The sequence below is a fragment of the Trachypithecus francoisi genome, unplaced genomic scaffold (genome assembly GCF_009764315.1).
Source record: "Trachypithecus francoisi isolate TF-2019V2 unplaced genomic scaffold, Tfra_2.0 Lachesis_group19, whole genome shotgun sequence".
NCBI classification, from domain to species: Eukaryota; Metazoa; Chordata; class Mammalia; order Primates; family Cercopithecidae; genus Trachypithecus; species Trachypithecus francoisi.
Genome location: NW_022681464.1, coordinates 5,622,338 through 5,638,763, shown reverse-complemented (window position 1 = coordinate 5,638,763; position 16,426 = coordinate 5,622,338). Strand labels below are relative to the sequence as shown.

The following is a 16,426-nucleotide window of genomic DNA, read 5'->3' as shown; positions in this document are numbered from 1 at the left end:
AGTCCTGGGATAGGAACCTTACTCTTGCCAGACCATGGTATCAGTGAATTTTTGAGCTAGATGTTACCTTAGAGATCTCAGGTGAATCCCCTTGGAAGAACGAAAGGCCAAATCATTTCCAAGCTATCAGCTCTGGTGGTGAATATAACTGAGACAGAATCCAGGCCTCTGTCCAGTGGGGACCCTGTCTACTCCCTGTGCTGTTCTAACAAATACCTTGGGACACCTTCACCTGTGGTGTCCTTGGTGTTCGCAGATCCTCCCCTTCTGGCTTAAAAACCTTGTGTGCCCAGAGGACCACTGCCTAAATTGTCTCAGAGAATTACAGGAAAAAAAAAAATTCACATGCAAGCAGCTGGCCCCATCTGCTAAGAGACTGCAAAGAAACAAGCCCCTATATAGAGCTCTAATGCAGATTATGTCGATGCTTCCTCTTGTAACAGAGTGTCAAGCATGTTATTTGACACTGGGTCACACTCCCCACTTTAAATGCCAGCTGGTCCCAAGGACAATGCTATCTGTATGGGCATGAACCCTAACTAAGGCTAAGAGTCTCCCTTGGACTGAGGAGTTCTCCTGACATGTTCCTAGAGTCTCCCGATAGCTAGAGATCTTATAGTTTGGTCAGAGGTGGCAGACTATACTTGAAACCAGCTTGCCAAGTTTCAATCCCAGCCATGTTACTTACTAGCTGTGTGACTCAGTCAGACTACTTAACCTCTGTGTGCCTCAGTTCATTCATCCTTAAAATGGGGATATTAATATGTATCTCCTTGGGTTCTGATGGGGATTAAATGAGTTAATATGTGAGAAGAGCACAGGGTGCCTAGGCAGGTAGTGCAGGCAAGGGCACAAGAAAGCAAGAGCTTATCCACCCCTCCCGCCTTTTCTGATCACCCTCTACACACAGGGCATCCTGCCCAGGGTAGCTAACACCTGCCACCACTCACAGATGTTTGTCAAGCAGGAAGCTTAAGCAAAAAGCTTTTTTTTTTTTTTAATAGACCATTTAAATCTGCTTTTCTTTGATTTTTCAAGCACGTGGATTGTAAAATGCTAGATTTATTTTTATCCTCTCAAGTTAACTTTAGAAATCAGCAATGCTGATGCAGAGCCCTATGGCTGGAAAGCAAGGGCTGGGGGAGCCAGCATGTACACAGGGCTCCCAGCAGGGTTCAGCGGTCAATGCCTACTCATCCCTGAGACTGCACTCTGGCTGGAAGGTTAACTTACAACATTTGACTAAGCAAGTCTTTTCTTCTTGTCAACAGCCACAATAGCCACCACCACCTTGGCATGCTTTGTGCTTGTGTTTTTCAAAGGGCCAGTGCCAGACAGCAGACCTTTTTCTTTGCATTCCTATCCCACTGAGTGGATGTGCCCTCCTCCCTGACCTGGCATATCACAGCAGGCCAACCAGGGGCAGGCATCAAGGTCCCCACCCTGTGCCTGGGCTCTCTGCCTTGCTTCCCCAGTAAGGAGCCAAGCCAAACAAGGCACCCTGTAGAACTCACACAGAGAAACACCCAGTAACAGTCTCTTCTCAGAAAGACTTGTCTTTTGCAAGAACCGGGAAACAGAGGCATTCTAGTGCTATCTCTGCACCACTTATGGGTTCCTGTTCAGGGCAGATGGCTTAGGTGTAAAATGCTTTTTCCTGCCCTACCAGGTCACAAGAAGCTTTAAAAAATGCCCAGTATAGAATAGATACATTAAAACCCAATGACTTCCAAGACCATACCTGGTGGCTCCAACTCTAAAATTCTCTGTTTCTCCACGCCACACACACTCTTCATGTCCTTTCCTTCCCTAGGAGGCACCCTCCAGGGCACCTCAGAAGCCTGGTTCTGTGGTCACTTCTACACCCTGCATGTACAAAGTAACAGTGGGCCTCCATTCAACTCTGGGAGCCAAATGCAGCAGTGGGCGTGCACGGGAAAGGATTGAAACCCTTCAGTAATGTTTGGGGTTAAAAAGCCAGCACTGCCCTCATTATGGCTGTGGGATCAGAGCTGAGGTAGGATCCTGGTCCCAGCACTTTCTATTTCTGTGACTTTGACAAGGGACTTGATGTCTCTGGCCTACCATTTCCTCATATACAAAACGATCTCACAAAATTGTATGAAGATCAAATAAGAGTGAACACAAAACACATATTGCAGAGCTCGGCACATGGCAGGTGCTTGGAAAATCTTTAGGAGGATCAGTGTTCACCCTGTTGGCATAAGATTTCCTCCCTTATGAAACAGCATGCGACGTATGTCACAGCTATCCTCTGTCCAGCAAGACCAGCAAAGCACCTGAAACAGCCAGGCATCCAATAAAGGTCTTCTGAAGGGAAGGACTAGCCATGTGGGCTACCAAAAAGTGTGAGCCTCATCTATTCCATCAGACAGAGCTAAGTGTTCTGTGCGTGTCTCTAATCTTTTGTACTACTTTGTGCAGTACCTAACCCCCCACGGGGATTTTAATCAATGGCTTGTTACTCCTGTGATTGGCTGACATGGGAAGGTGGCCAGGGTAGAAAGAGGACAAAGCTTAAAAATAAGAGCACTAACCATTTTTCAAGTTTCTCCTACTGCATACCAGGCCCTGCATATGCGTTAGGCCATTTATTCTTCTTTCAGCCCTGTCAGCCCCATTTTATGGATAAGAAAAGAGGTCCGGAGTAGTCACATCAGTCACTCAACTTTTAAGCGAAGAACTGAATAATGATTTCCCAAGCAAACGCTCTTTCCAAAAGAGGCAGACAGACAGACAGACAGGTAGATAGAGAGGCAGAAGGCCAAAGTGATGCAGAGCATGGGCTCTGGAGCCAGACAGCTGGGGTTCAAATCTCGGCCCTGCCACTGCCGCCTGTGTGACTTTAGGATGCCGTGCCCTTCCAGTGTCCTCAGTTGTACAAAAAGGGGGATGGTAACACTTGCTGTAGGAGGGCCGCTATATTAGACCAGCTACTCCAGACAAAGCGCCAGCCTCATGCCCCGCACAGCAAGCTCTCCATGCACATCAGCTGCTGCTGCATTATCCTATGCCACCCCTGCAAGGGCAAAACACCAGCACCTTGGGCTAGTGTGTCAGTTTCCTATTGCTGCTGCAACAACTTACCACCAAGTTATGACTCAAGATAGCATAAATCGTTATCTACAGCTCTGGAGGTCAGGAGTCTGAAGGGGTCGGCAGGGCTGCATTCTTTCTGGATGCTATAGAGGACAGTCCACGTCTTTGTCTTCTCTGGCTTCTCAAGGTTGCCTGCACCTCTCGCACCTCTGATTCTGTCATCACTTCTCCTCTGAACCTGACCCTCCAGCCTCCCTCTTACAAGGATCTCTGTGATTATATCAAGCGCACCTGGCTCATCTGGGACACTCTTCCCATCCTACAGTTCTTAATTGCATCGCAAAGTCCCTTTTACCACATAAGGTAACACACTCACAGACCCTAGGGCTGAGGGTATCTTCAGAGGCCACTCATCTGCCTGCCACAGTTGGTATCTGCTGTGGTCTGAGGACATCTGTGCTCCCTTGGGTCTTCGGCATGTGCCAGTCCCCAAGGAAGCCATGGGCTCTCTCAAACATGTTCCAGTACCCCAGCCCCTGACACCCACGTAGCAAGCTGCGGACACTAACCTGCTCGTCGATCTTCCGCTGCAGCTGGACCACTTTGTTCTCCATGCCCACGTTGAGACGTTTCAGATGCTCTGCTGAGCGGGCCTCGATCCTGAGGGTCTTCAGCTCCCGCCTGGCCTTGAGCATCCGGAAGGCACATTGGATGACAATGGCTGCATCCCGCAGCTGCCGGAAGTGCCTGCGCGCCATCCAGCCCCGCACGTGCTTCTGGATGGTGGTGGCCTTGTGCTCCATGAGGATCTGGTGGGAGACAAGGACACACATCTTGTGGGTTTGCACTGCAGGACAGGAGTGAAGGAAGCATACATCGCTGCCTGTGGAGGGGAGAGCCCAGGGCAGCCTTAGTTCTAGGAGCTGCACAGAGAATGTGCCCCCTAAGATCTAAGGCTTGTGGTTGCTTTATAACACATTTTAGCAAGGTTCTGCAGCCCATGTATCCACAGGGAATCAGCTGTCAAACTCGTTTCAGCTTTGTTTTACGGGTTAGGAAATCCGTCTGAAAACCTCAAAGGTGTAGGGGTCTAATGATCATCCACTTGCTCTCTCCCCACTTAACAGGTGGAGGTCCCCTCCTGGTGGCACTGAGTTGGAAGTGAGATGCTTCAGTGAGTGTCCACAGCAGGCTAACGACTTATAATTACAAACTTGGTGTGTAACTCACTGGGTTTTTTTTTTTTCCTACCAAGTTGAAAAACCACTCAGGAAATGAAAGCATCATCAGTGTGCTCACCCTAACACCTGGCAAAATAAATGTGTGGAATAAATGAGTAAACAAGCAAACAGGCTGAGTGACGAACAGTGCCACAGCCATGAATGACAGAGCTGGGAGCCACATCAGGGCTCACTCTTTGAACGTGCTGGCCCTGCTGAGTGCCTCCCAAATATCACCTGCCCCTTCCATGGGAGCAGCACACTGATGCCACCCATCACCCAAGAACACTCACAGAACCTTCTCCCGCTGGCCTGGGATTCTCCACATATTATTACACCAGGGTGTGCTGCACCCTGACCACATTTTCATTATCAATTTAGTGTTTCACTTTTATTATTTAGAAAATCACACTTTTTTTTTTTTTTTTTTTGAGATGGAGTCTCGTTCTGTCGCCCAGGCTGGAGTGCAGTGGCCGGATCTCAGCTCACTGCAAGCTTTGCCTCCCGGGTTTACGCCATTCTCCTGCTTCAGCCTCCCGAGTAGCTGGGGCTACAGGCGCCCACCACCTCCCCCGGCTAGCTTTTCGTATTTTTTAGTAGAGACGGGGTTTCACTGTGTTAGCCAGGAGGGTCTCGATCTCCTGACCTCGTGATCCGCCCGTCTCAGCCTCCCAAAGTGCTGGGATTACAGGCTTGAGCCACCGCGCCCGGCTGAGAAGTGCAAATCAAAACCACAATGAGATACCATCTCATGCCAGTTAGAATGGCAATCATTAAAAAGTCAGGAAACAACAGGTGTTGGAGAGGATGTGGAGAAATAGGAACACTTTTACACTGTTGGTGGGATTGTAAACTAGTTCAACCATTATGGAAAACAGTATGGCGATTCCTCAAGGATCTAGAACTAGATGTACCATATGACCCAGCCATCCCACTACTGGGTATATACCCAAAGGATTATAAATCATGCTGCTATAAAGACACATGCACACGTATGTTTATTGCGGCACTATTCACAATAGCAAAGACTTGGAATCAACCCAAATGTCCATCTGTGACAGACTGGATTAAGAAAATGTGGCACATATACACCATGGAATACTGTGCAGCCATAAGAAAGGATGAGTTTGCGTCCTTTGTAGGGACATGGATGCAGCTGGAAACCATCATTCTTAGCAAACTATCACAAGAACAGAAAACCAAACACCGCATGTTCTCACTCATAGGTGGGAACTGAACAATGAGATCACTTGGACTCGGGAAGGGGAACATCACACACCGGGGCCTATCATGGGGAGCGGGGGAGAGGGGAGGGATGGCATTGGGAGTTATACCTGATATAAATGACGAATTGATGGGTGCTGACGAGTTGATGGGTGCAGCACACCAACATGGCACAAGTATACATATGTAACAAACCTGCACGTTATGCACATGTACCCTAGAACTTAAAGTATAAAAAAAAAAAAAAAAAGAAGTTAACACAATCACCCCCCCAAAAAAAGAAAACTTAAAAAAAAAAAGGAAAGAAAATCACACCTTCTGTGATCATAGAAGAGACAGCTGTTCATTTAATGAAAAAGAAAACCATTTTAGACATTTTCTTCCAATTCAAGTCAGCTCTGTGCTTCAGGTGTGTTGGTTCTACCTGGTTGAACAGATGTGTCCCGATGTGGGGCCTCCGAACCCAAGGGTTTTGGCTTCACTGGAACAACACAAAGTGCAAGAGCCTGGCAGGGAAAGGTCGGGGTCTCCCTCCTGATCTCACCGTGTTGGGCTTCAAGCTCCTGCTCCGTTAAACAGAGGGGTTAGACCTGATGATGCCCAATACCACCGCCTGCTCTCAAGTGTGAATGAGCCCTAGGTGGGTCACCTGGCCCTGCTGTTGGCTGGCCTGGGTAGGTGACCTGGCTTCTCTGAGCAACTCAGGTATCAGAAGGGGTATGAAAACTGCCGTGGTTGGATGCTGGGCCCCTTCAAACCTCATGTTGAAATCTGATTCCCTATGTTAGAGGTGGAGTCTAACAGGAGATGTTTGAGTCATAGGGGCAGATCCCTCATGAACAAATAAATGCCCTTCTTCAAGGTGATTTCTCACTGTTAGTTCTCATTAGAGCTGCTTGTTAAAAGAGCCATTCTTGTGCTTCCTCTCTCACCATGCGATCTCTGCACACACTGGCTTCTGCCTCCCACCATGAGTGGAAGCAGCCTGAGGCCCTCACCAGAAGCAGATGTTCAATTGTGAACTTTCTGGCCACCAGAATTGTGAGCCAAATAAACCTCTTTTCTTCACAAATCAACCAGCCTCAGATATTGTTATAGCAACACTCAATGGACTAAGACAACAGTATGCACATCTTTCCTACCTTGTGGGACTTCAGAAAGGATTGGTGAGAGCAGAGATGTGAAAGCATTGAGAAAAAAGTTGGGAGCACTTGACAGAGGTTCATGTTGGCAGTAACTCACCTGTTGCTGCTTTAGTTCTGAATCTGCAGCCGTGAGGCCCTTAGGGTAGCTACTCACCTGGCGGTAGGTTCTCCGCACAAACATGGCCCGGGTGAAGGCCTGGATAACAACGGCAGCTCTGCGGACCCTCTGGTAGGCCTGGCGGGCCCTCTGCATGCGGTAATGTTTCTGGAGCACCACGGCCGCTCTGGTCCTCCGCAGGTGCTCAGCCAGCCTGGGGAGTAAGAGGAAACGGGCAGTGTCAGGGAGAAAGTATTGACCACCCTGATGCAGAGGACCCTGAGACATCTGGAAATGCAAACCCCTACCTGGACACACCCAGGGGAGGCCAACTCTCTTCACCCCTAACACGTGTAGCAATGCCTTAGGCATTTGATGCTGAGGCTAGAAAAGCAGGGTTAGTTCTTTCCTTACGGTCCCAAAAGCCTTCCCACAAGCTTCAAACTCAGAGTCTGACCTCCTCTATGATCCTTATCTGAGCACTCTTCTACCTCACTGTGCCTGGGCAGTCCTCATCTACTTCACCAGCAGCATTCTACATCGTGTGTTCACATTGCTCCCTGTCCTCTGCACCTCCCCAGGCTTGGAGATCCCAGGGGCTGTGTCTCCATCATCCTGGACCCACTGTCTCTGGCAGAGCAGGCACTGGGTAAGTGTTTGCTGAGTGACTAAAACCTTCTCAGGCCCACACCAATCTCTGTTTCCTTTATGTCCTCAACCCTTTCTGCTCGGGATGCACTGAATGTGGTCATTTCCTCTCCTCTCTTGCCTTTCTGCCTTCCCATCTCACCTCCCCCCAAAAAAGCCAGTCTAACACTTTCTCCCCTTCTGAAGTGTCTTGTTTGCTGCCAGGCCTATAGCAAGTGCTCAGTTAGAGACTCAGTGTGAAATGCTACAAAGGACCTTGGAAATCATTCAGCAAAGCCTCAAAGGAGAAAGGGACCCACGTTTGCTGAAATGCATCTGATTCCCTAGTCTAGCTCTCTGGCCTCCAAACACAAGACTTTGTGGCAATCATTGTCACTTCCCTAAGGAAATTCCTTTCTGGAGAGGGCACTGGACTTGAACCAGGCCTGGGTCCAAAACCTAACAAGCGAGGGTAGGGTCAGAGGGCAGGCTGTCTTCAGCCTGTCCTGGCTGACACTCTCCTGCTGCTGCAGTGCCTCATCAGCCCAGTGTCAGTGAGGGAGGAACCCTGCAGTAGTTTCTTCTGCTCGGGGTCGAGCTGGGGGTGGGCAGGAGAGGCTGATTGGCATCCTGGCTCCACCCTAGGTAACCACTCGTGTTTAGACAAGCCACTCTCTCTCCATCCTGGCTTGTGTAGTAACTCACAAAAGGGGCCTTCCAGGACCTTTGCAGCCCTAATCGCCCAACTCCGAGGCATTCTGAAATCTGTGGGATAAATAATGAGGCCAAGCACAGGTTAACTGTGCCAGGCTGTATTGGTCTCTTTTCCTAAAAGTAGTTTCTTACTTTGGGGTTTAGGCAAAAGAGAAATGGTTGGTTTGTGGCAGAACCAGCTGGTTCTAGTGCTGGTAGGATGGAGGGAGCCTGGGAAAACCAGGAAACATGGAAACTAGACTCATCCTCTGAGGTGAGATGGGCGTTGATTACAGGGGTGGACCCAGCTGCCGGGGAAAAGCCAAGATGCAGACATGGCCCCAACAGGAACCACTCTCAGCACAGAGGAAGAGAGAAACCAAGTAGCTGAGAAAGGCAGACCCCCACCCTCCCCACCATGATCTGCTGCCCTGATCTGCCCCAGCCTGGCTCACCTGCGGGCCAGGTGTCCTCGGCAGTACCTCTGCAGGGTTAAGGTAGCCCCCTTCAGCCTGCGGTATTTCACCTTCTGCAGCCATCCCCGGACAGTTTTCTGGATCATGATGGTGGCTGTCCGGAACTTGTCAGCCCGCAGCTTCTCCAGGTAGGCCACCTGGCCTGCTCGGAAGAAGATCTTGGTGCGGCCAAACTGGAACTTGTCGGGGTCCTTTACAAGGTAGGGAGGGGATCTGGTTGGTCACCAGTGAGCAGAGAAATAACATGGCCCATACCACCCTTGTTCTTCCAATGCAGAATCCTCTGACCAGACTTCATGCACCCCTCTCTGTAGATGGACACAAAGTCTCAGCATTTGCTTAACAGACCCCAAGACTCTACTATGGGCCAGACTCTAGAACATGGCAGTGAATAAGACACTTGCCCTTAAGGAGCTGACATCATGGTGAGAGCAGACAGACAAGCAAATAAAGATGTTTCTGCTTTCAGAGAATGGTAAGGATTATGAAGAAAACAAACTAGGGGCTAGGGGGATGGGATGAGGATGTTCAAAAAGGATGCTCAACGATGGCAGCTCTATGGAGGTGACAGCTGAGCAAAGACCTAAATGAGCTGAAGGAGGCAGCCACAGAAAAGAAGGAAGGAGGAAAGTTCCAGGAGAAGGGCAGAGTGGATGCTTATGTCCAGCAGTGCAACTGCTGGGTATATCTGAGGATCAGGAGAGCCAGGATGGCTAGCTGGGGGAACTGAAAGTGAGTGGTGGGAGAAGCCAATCACCAACGGCCTTGTAGGTTGCAGCATAAAATTTGGGTGAGAGCCACAAGCTAGCTTTGAGCAAGGGAATGACCTGATCTGATCAACATTTTAAAAAGATTATCCTCAAATGGCCACAGAGTTGTATGCGTAATTACAGGATGCAAATAACCCCCAAATAAAACTATGAGATTGTTTTGGACCTGTAATTACTGTCTTAATTACATCCATTAGGTTAAAATTAGTTGGCTTTCCCTGGGCTCACCCCTGGGGATGAGGAAAGACAGCCCAGCAGGGTTCCTGTGGACAAGCCTGGGACAGAGCACTGGGAGAGTAACCCACGATGACAGAGCTCTTTGTAAATCAACTGCCATCTCATTTTGCTCACTGGCATGAAGACCATAATGAGAAAGGAAGGAATGAGCCAAGTCCAAGGAAAACACACACACAAGATTGCTTTTCATGTTGGCAAATGGCCCTGAAAAGTGCTGAGTCATCATTCTTCATAGGCTAAGCCCTATTGGGTCACTAGGAGTCAGGTTCCACACACAGGGAAGGCTGTCCTGCCTGAGCTAAGGCTGAGGTGGCAGCACAACTTCCAGCTTCAGTGTTACTGACCGAGTCCCCGGCCTGGTCCAGGCTGCTGGTGAAGCTGGCAAGAGTGGGCTCTGGGCCTGGCTCTCCTCCCTGTGTCTGCTCAGAGCCATGCACCCACTGGGCCTTCAGCTCATGCTGAGAGGAACAGGGGTTGGATTGGGCTTGGGAGCTTTGAGGCAGCCACAGCCCTGCTTTGATCTCTGCCCTGCTGGGGAAGGCTCCATGCCTCAGCCAGGAGGGGTCAGGAAGCCAAAGCAGGGTAGCTAAGCCCCCGAGTAGGGGCAGAAGCCTGGGTCCTCCAGCTTAAGTAGAGTCAGAGGCTGGGGGCTGCCTACCGCATTCAAGCAGCCAGAGTACCTGCGCTTTGTTCCCTATTCTGGAAAAGAAACAGGAAGGGATGATATGCTCTGCAAACCCACTTTTTCTGAACAAGGATTTCTCTGAGGGTCTCACGTGCTCCACCGAGACACCCATCAGCCTCATCTCCACACTGTCCTCACCCTGTGTGTCTCCAGAACATCTCCCACCCAGATCTGCTTCCTTTAACCCTTAGAACTGACTGTTCACTGATCAATCAATCAATCATCCTTTGAGAATCTTTCTCCAAGAGTCAGACTGCAGGGCTGAAAGCAACCTTAGCAATCCATTCCATGCCACTCCTTTTACTTCACCGATGATAAAACTGAAGCCTAGAGTAGTGAAGTGACTTGCTCATGGTGACTTCAGCAAATATCAAAGGATGATCCCAGATTTGGGTCTCCCAGGCCCCAAGTCTCCAACTGCAGCATCCCCTTTCGTGACACTGTCTCCTCTACATAGCGCTCACATAGTTCTTTGTGCTCTGTGGGCTCCCTGTAGATGTTTGTTAATACACTCCTTTGCCACTGTGATGAAGGTTCAGGCTTGCACAACAGCCAGTTTCCATGATGCAGTCCTCTAGAGTTACGGCCGTCATCAGATTAGACTATTATTAATTTTGGAGGGCAGGGTCCATATAATGCACTCTTTTTATAGCCCTCACACTAACCCCTCTAGATTAGAGTACAAATAATTCGGTATGTATCTGTGGAGTTGAAGAACAAACAAATTCAGGCTAAGAATGATAGGGGCTATTCCTAAAATCCTTGCAGAGGAGAGGCCACTAGAATCCACTTTTCTCCCCTAAACAACCACAACAATTTATTAAAACCTCACGGACAGCCTAATGAAGCAGCCCCCAGCCCCAGGCTGCCCCGCCAGGAAGGTGGTCTTTAAATGCCTGGTGCCTGTCCGGCAGGCCACCTTTGTCCCCACTTCTTTCCTCATCGTTTTGTTCTAAAACATACTTAGCACTTGCTTGGGACAGGGTGGGGAACTGGCATGTGCCCCTCTAAGTTAACATGAGGCTCTGTCGAGTCTTAGTTTCTTGATACGAGTCCCACGTCACTCAGCATGAGAAGTATGGGTGTCCGGATGTGGCCCAAGAAAAGGAGAAAAATAAAAAGGAGGAAACAGAAGGTCCCAGGGAAGTCTTTAGCACTAGAGTCTCTATTCAGTCTCCAGGAAGGATAACTACGCTCAGTGACATTACTCAATCAGGCTGGATCAGAGGGCAATGTAGTTTAGACAGTGGGAGTTAGAATCCGTACACCTATGCAACCTTGGGCAATTTATATCAGCTTTTTGTGCCTCAGTTTCCTCATCTGTAAAATGAGGCTGACTTCTGTATATTCCTCATATGATGAGCCATTACCGGCAGGTTTCCAGTCATGAGCAGCTCTTGGCTGGTTCCCATGCAGCCAGCTGCATAAACTCACGTATTCCTGTGACAACCAGGAATTGTGCTAGGAACACAGCCACAACAGGACCCTTGTCATTTATGTGTTCACAGTCTGGGGAAATGACAAGTCCTCAATTACAACATAAGGGGATGAATGCAATACAGGGAGGGAGGAGGTGAGTGCTGCCGGCCCATAGAAGATGGAGTAGCTAACATCTGGCAGGCTAAGAAGTATTTCAGAGCTCAGTTTGGAAGGCAAATACCACTTTGTCAGGCAGGCGAAAGAGGGGGAAAAAGCATTGCAGGCAGAGGAAGCAGCATGTATTCATATAATTTTTCTTTAGGCAAGTCACTTGTTCTTTCATTCATTCCATGAATATTAGGTGGGTTCCCCCTGTGTATTAGGCTCAGTGCTCATAACTAAGGAGGTGGCATCAACGTAAAGACACTGTCCTCTATGAAAAAGGACACACACATCTGGAACGTGGTCAGCATGCTCTGGGCTCTAAGAGTGACATGAAGTGCCACATGCTACACCAGGGGAAGAAGGAGGGAGAAGCTGCACTGAAGCTGAGCACTGAGAAGCGGGTAGGCTCCCCATCAGTGGAGAGAAGAGGCAACTATGCCAGGAAAGGCCCAGTGTCCTGAGCACATCACAGCAGCAACCCCAGGCAGTGGCAGATGGTCCCGTTAACTGGAGGGGAGCCCAGTGTGAGGGCCGACTCAGCCAGTCTGATCTGGGTCCGCTGTAGAGTTCCCTGGCTGGGAATCAGAGGTCTTGGTGGTAATCCTGGAGAAATCCAGGGAAGTAACAGAGGAGGGAAACTATGACCCCAGACAAATGAGAAGGCAGCCACGTGGCAGAGTGGGCCGCTCGCAGGCCCTGAAATTAGCTGACCTTTAACAGAGATTTTTCTTGTCCATAAAAAGTAAGATGTAAAAATGTGGACACTGAAAGGTAGACCACAGCAAAAACCTCAAACGACCAGAGTCCAACTAACTACAGCCCTTGATTAACCAGCCTGTTACCCACCCCGCTCCCTGTTAAAAAAAAAAAAAAGATAGCATGGCAAGGGCGGTTAGTATTTAGGCTCTCTTTTTAAAAGGAAACTTTAAAGCTATGCCTACATTTACTATAATATTCTGCACTGTCTATAGCTAGACTTGAGCAGCTAAGATGATGCTCAGAAGATGGCTGCAACACATTTACAAAATGAAACATGACCTTAGATCTGAATCATCTGGCTATGAGCTACTCCAGATGAACCGATTTTCCTAACAGAAAACTTGAAAAAATAAAATTTCTGAGGTAATTTTTATTACCTTGTTCAAGTGATGTTTGATATAATTTAACCTTTATTGAGCCATTCATGATCATACTCTGCTGTAATCCCTGAAATGTCTGGCACCATGGAAATGTTTAAGGATTTGCCCCTTACAAAAGGCCCCAACAGCTCTGCTTCTATAGTTCTCCAGTCTCCGCTGTCAGGTGTGAATTCAAATTGTTTCAATTAAAACATAACATCTATTGCCTTACTTAAAACAAGTATCTGGGGGAGGGCCTGAGGCTGGTGGTGCAAACAGCTAGATGCAGCAGCTACCTTCTCCTCTGCTGGCTTCAGGGCTAGGCCTGGGCTCTGCATCAGAGCCCTTACGCAGGTATACCAGATGGGCCATGCTATGTAGCCCCTGAGAACTGGAGAAGCCAGAGATTTGGGCCAGCAATTTGCAGTCAGGAGCAGCCTCATCATAAACTCAAGCGAGCTGTATAAAGAATTGTTGGGGTTCAGTCAGGCTGGTGGGCAAAATATTAGAGATAGTTACAGAAATATCTTCTTGGAAGGATTAGAAGTTTGCGTAACTTCGGTAACAGATCTGGCTGAAGGCGGCCTGATCCCTTTATCTTTAAACAAATTAAAATAGTAATAAAGAAAGGCAGAGTAGTTTACCTAGCTAGCTTGTTTACTCATATAATCTTAAGAATAACCTTTGATGTACCATGGGTGCATAATGGCTTTTTTATTCGGGAAGTCCACAATGTCAACTACTCTCTAATGGTGTTGACTCAAGCTTTTAATTAATCTTACTGCATAAATGTGAGTCTGACTAGCTGATCAGGGCTGAGTTACAACTGTTTACAGGACACAGCAGGGAGCCTGTAAGTGGCTCAGACCCTTAGCCGGACTGGCAGAAGAGAATATCTGTGTGTCAGTGTAGTTTATTCACCCGTCGCCGGGTCAGGGGTCTGCAAGGGACAGACTCCCTGTAGCTGGTGTCCTCGAGAGGAGCACTGCCACAGAATTCCATTTTCTATGCCTGCTGAGCTGTGTATGGGGTCAAGGGAAGGAGGAGGGATAGCATTAGGAGATAGACCTAATGTAAATGACCAGTTAATGGGTGCAGCACACCAACATGGTACATGTATACCTATGTAACAACCCTGCATGTTGTGCACATGTACCCTAGAACTTAGAGTACCAAAAAAAAAAGAAAAAGGTTGGGAAGTGCTCTAGGTAGGTGACTGGGTTGTCTTTTTTTTTTTTTCTCCTAGTCACTGATGTAGGAAAATGGATTAGTATCCTAGAAATAGATTCAATAAGAAGCATGAAGACCAAAAAAATGTAGACAACAACGCCACCCCCTCAATCTTTAGGGGCCCTGGTCAGGCCTCTCCTGGAGCTGGGCTGTGTGGCTCACCTTGATGAGGTTCTCCAGGACAGACCTGCAGATAGCCTTTTTGTCTGTGTTGGCGAGCTCTCTCTTCTTGACCAGCACCCGATACCGGTTGAAAAAGTCATGGTAGGCCCACCTGGAGGGAAAGCAAAGGGGCATCAGATGACATGTCCTGCCTCTTGGCCACACAAAAGCCATGAGTGACCTCAAACAGTGCCCCCATGGGGTCAATACTGTGGTGCAAAGTCATTCTTCAGAGCAGCAAAGAACAGTCCCAGGGGAGTTTTGTCCTCCCCAGGGCCCTCCAAGAATTTCAGTGTGGAGGGCTGGAAAAAAGGTGAGCTTTGAAGGTATTCTTAGAGGACTAAACAGGAGGTTTCTGCCTGATATGGTTTGGCTGTGTCACCACCCAAATCTCATCATGAATTGTACCTCCTGTAATTCTCACGTGTTGAGGGAGGTACCCAGTGGGAGATAACTGAATCATGGGGGTGGTTCCCCCATACTGTTCATTGTTCTCATGGTAGTGAATAAGTCTCATGAGATCTGATGATTTTACAAACGGTTTCCCATTTCGCTTGGTTCTCATTTTCTCGCCTGCCACCATGTAAGATGTTCCTTTGCTCTTCCTTTGTCTTCCACCATGATTGTGAGTCCTCCCCAGCCATGTGGAACTGTGAGTCCATTAAAGCTCCTTTTATAAATTACCCAGTCTCGATAGTGTCTTTATTAGCAGCATGAGAACAGTCTAATATACTGCCCAAGCATGCAGTGCTCCACTCCTCAGAAGCAGGAGCCTTACCTGGAGCACAGCTTTATTTTCAAATGTTGGTTTTCTTATAGAATACTGCTCATTGTAAAAAGTTGTTTAAATGCAGAAATATGTACATTAACAAATAACAAGTGGCCGTAACCTAACCCCTGGAGAGATAACATGGTTTATGTTTTAATCAGTATAGAAGGAACTATTTTTCTCCCCAAAGTAGATTTTGCTTGTGATTTTTTTCTTCTGATTATTAGAGTAATTCAGGCCCACTGTAAAGAAAATGTCCAGCAATTCACATAATTAAGAGCATTTACAACACCCCTACCTATGTAGGCGAGTGCTGTTTTGGTCTGTGTGGGAGGGGAATCTTTAAGAAAGCCTAAGTTTTCCCCTTGGTTTGTGAAATGATCTCCACTTAAATAAATGCAGTCTTTCCGATAAGCAAATCTGCTATTCCCAGGTAGGGTCTGTCCCTTTCTCATTAAGGTGGTCTCAATTCATATGTATACTCATTCTCCTGAAACTGATTCTTCTCTCAATTTTTGGGAGGTATTCAACAACTTCCACATACAGTCATGTAGTGACTCAGCACAATCTCCACCCTAAGGAGACTTTGAATTTTCACTCTATGTCCCTCTGAAGGTCAGTCCAGCCTATCCCCACTTTCTCTGTGTCCTCAGCTGAGGTGTACAGTCAGCACCCACTCATCTTCTGAGGCATGTGCTGTCCATACCCCCCACGTGGAAGTAATTTACGTGACGGCCCAACTACCTGACATGGACTGGAGACAGGGAAATACTGGATAGAAGGGGACAGTTCCCTGGCAAAGGTCCCACCCTCAAGCCTGGATACCTGTGGCCCTAAATGAGGATGTGCAGTCCTGTTTTTGTGACCAAAAAGTTGTCTTTTGGCCCACCACACCCCCTATCCTGTACCTATATAAACTCCAAACCCCAGGCTCTAAAGGCAGACAAGGACACAAAGAGACAAGCAGATGAACGGCAGAACAGCACGAGAGAAAGAGAGAAGAGAAAGAGCATCTGAACACTGAGAGGAGTTCACCTGGGGGTTTTGGGAGAGGAGTTCGGCCACTGCATGGCCAAACTCCAGGAGATCATCATCTTCCCACTCTATTCCCTGCTTCCAGCTCCCCATCCATCCCGCTAAGAGCCACCTCCACCACTCAATAACCACCCCCAGGAACCATCATTCAAGTCCATGTGTGACCCAATTCTTCCAGGACCCTGGACAAGGGCCCGGCTACCAAGTGGGCACTGAGCTGGTTAACACTTAAGCCATCCACCGACGGCAGAGCTAAAAGAGCACTGTGACACTGGGGCTTCAGGAGTCGCAGGC

At 48.3% G+C, this 16,426-nt stretch overlaps 1 protein-coding gene across 2 annotated transcripts in view; it reads right to left on the bottom strand.

Annotated features, from left to right (window-relative positions):
• Positions 1 to 16,426, bottom strand: part of MYO5B (myosin VB) — a 401,963-nt gene that overhangs the window by 81,738 nt on the left and 303,799 nt on the right. For both annotated transcript variants that reach the window (XM_033177765.1, XM_033177766.1), the window contains exons 18-21: positions 14,329 to 14,440; positions 8,522 to 8,733; positions 6,804 to 6,960; positions 3,630 to 3,869 (exon numbers count right to left, since the gene is read on the bottom strand). In XM_033177765.1, the coding sequence (XP_033033656.1) occupies positions 3,630 to 3,869; positions 6,804 to 6,960; positions 8,522 to 8,733; positions 14,329 to 14,440 (721 nt within the window). The remainder of the gene's footprint in view (positions 1 to 3,629; positions 3,870 to 6,803; positions 6,961 to 8,521; positions 8,734 to 14,328; positions 14,441 to 16,426) is intronic.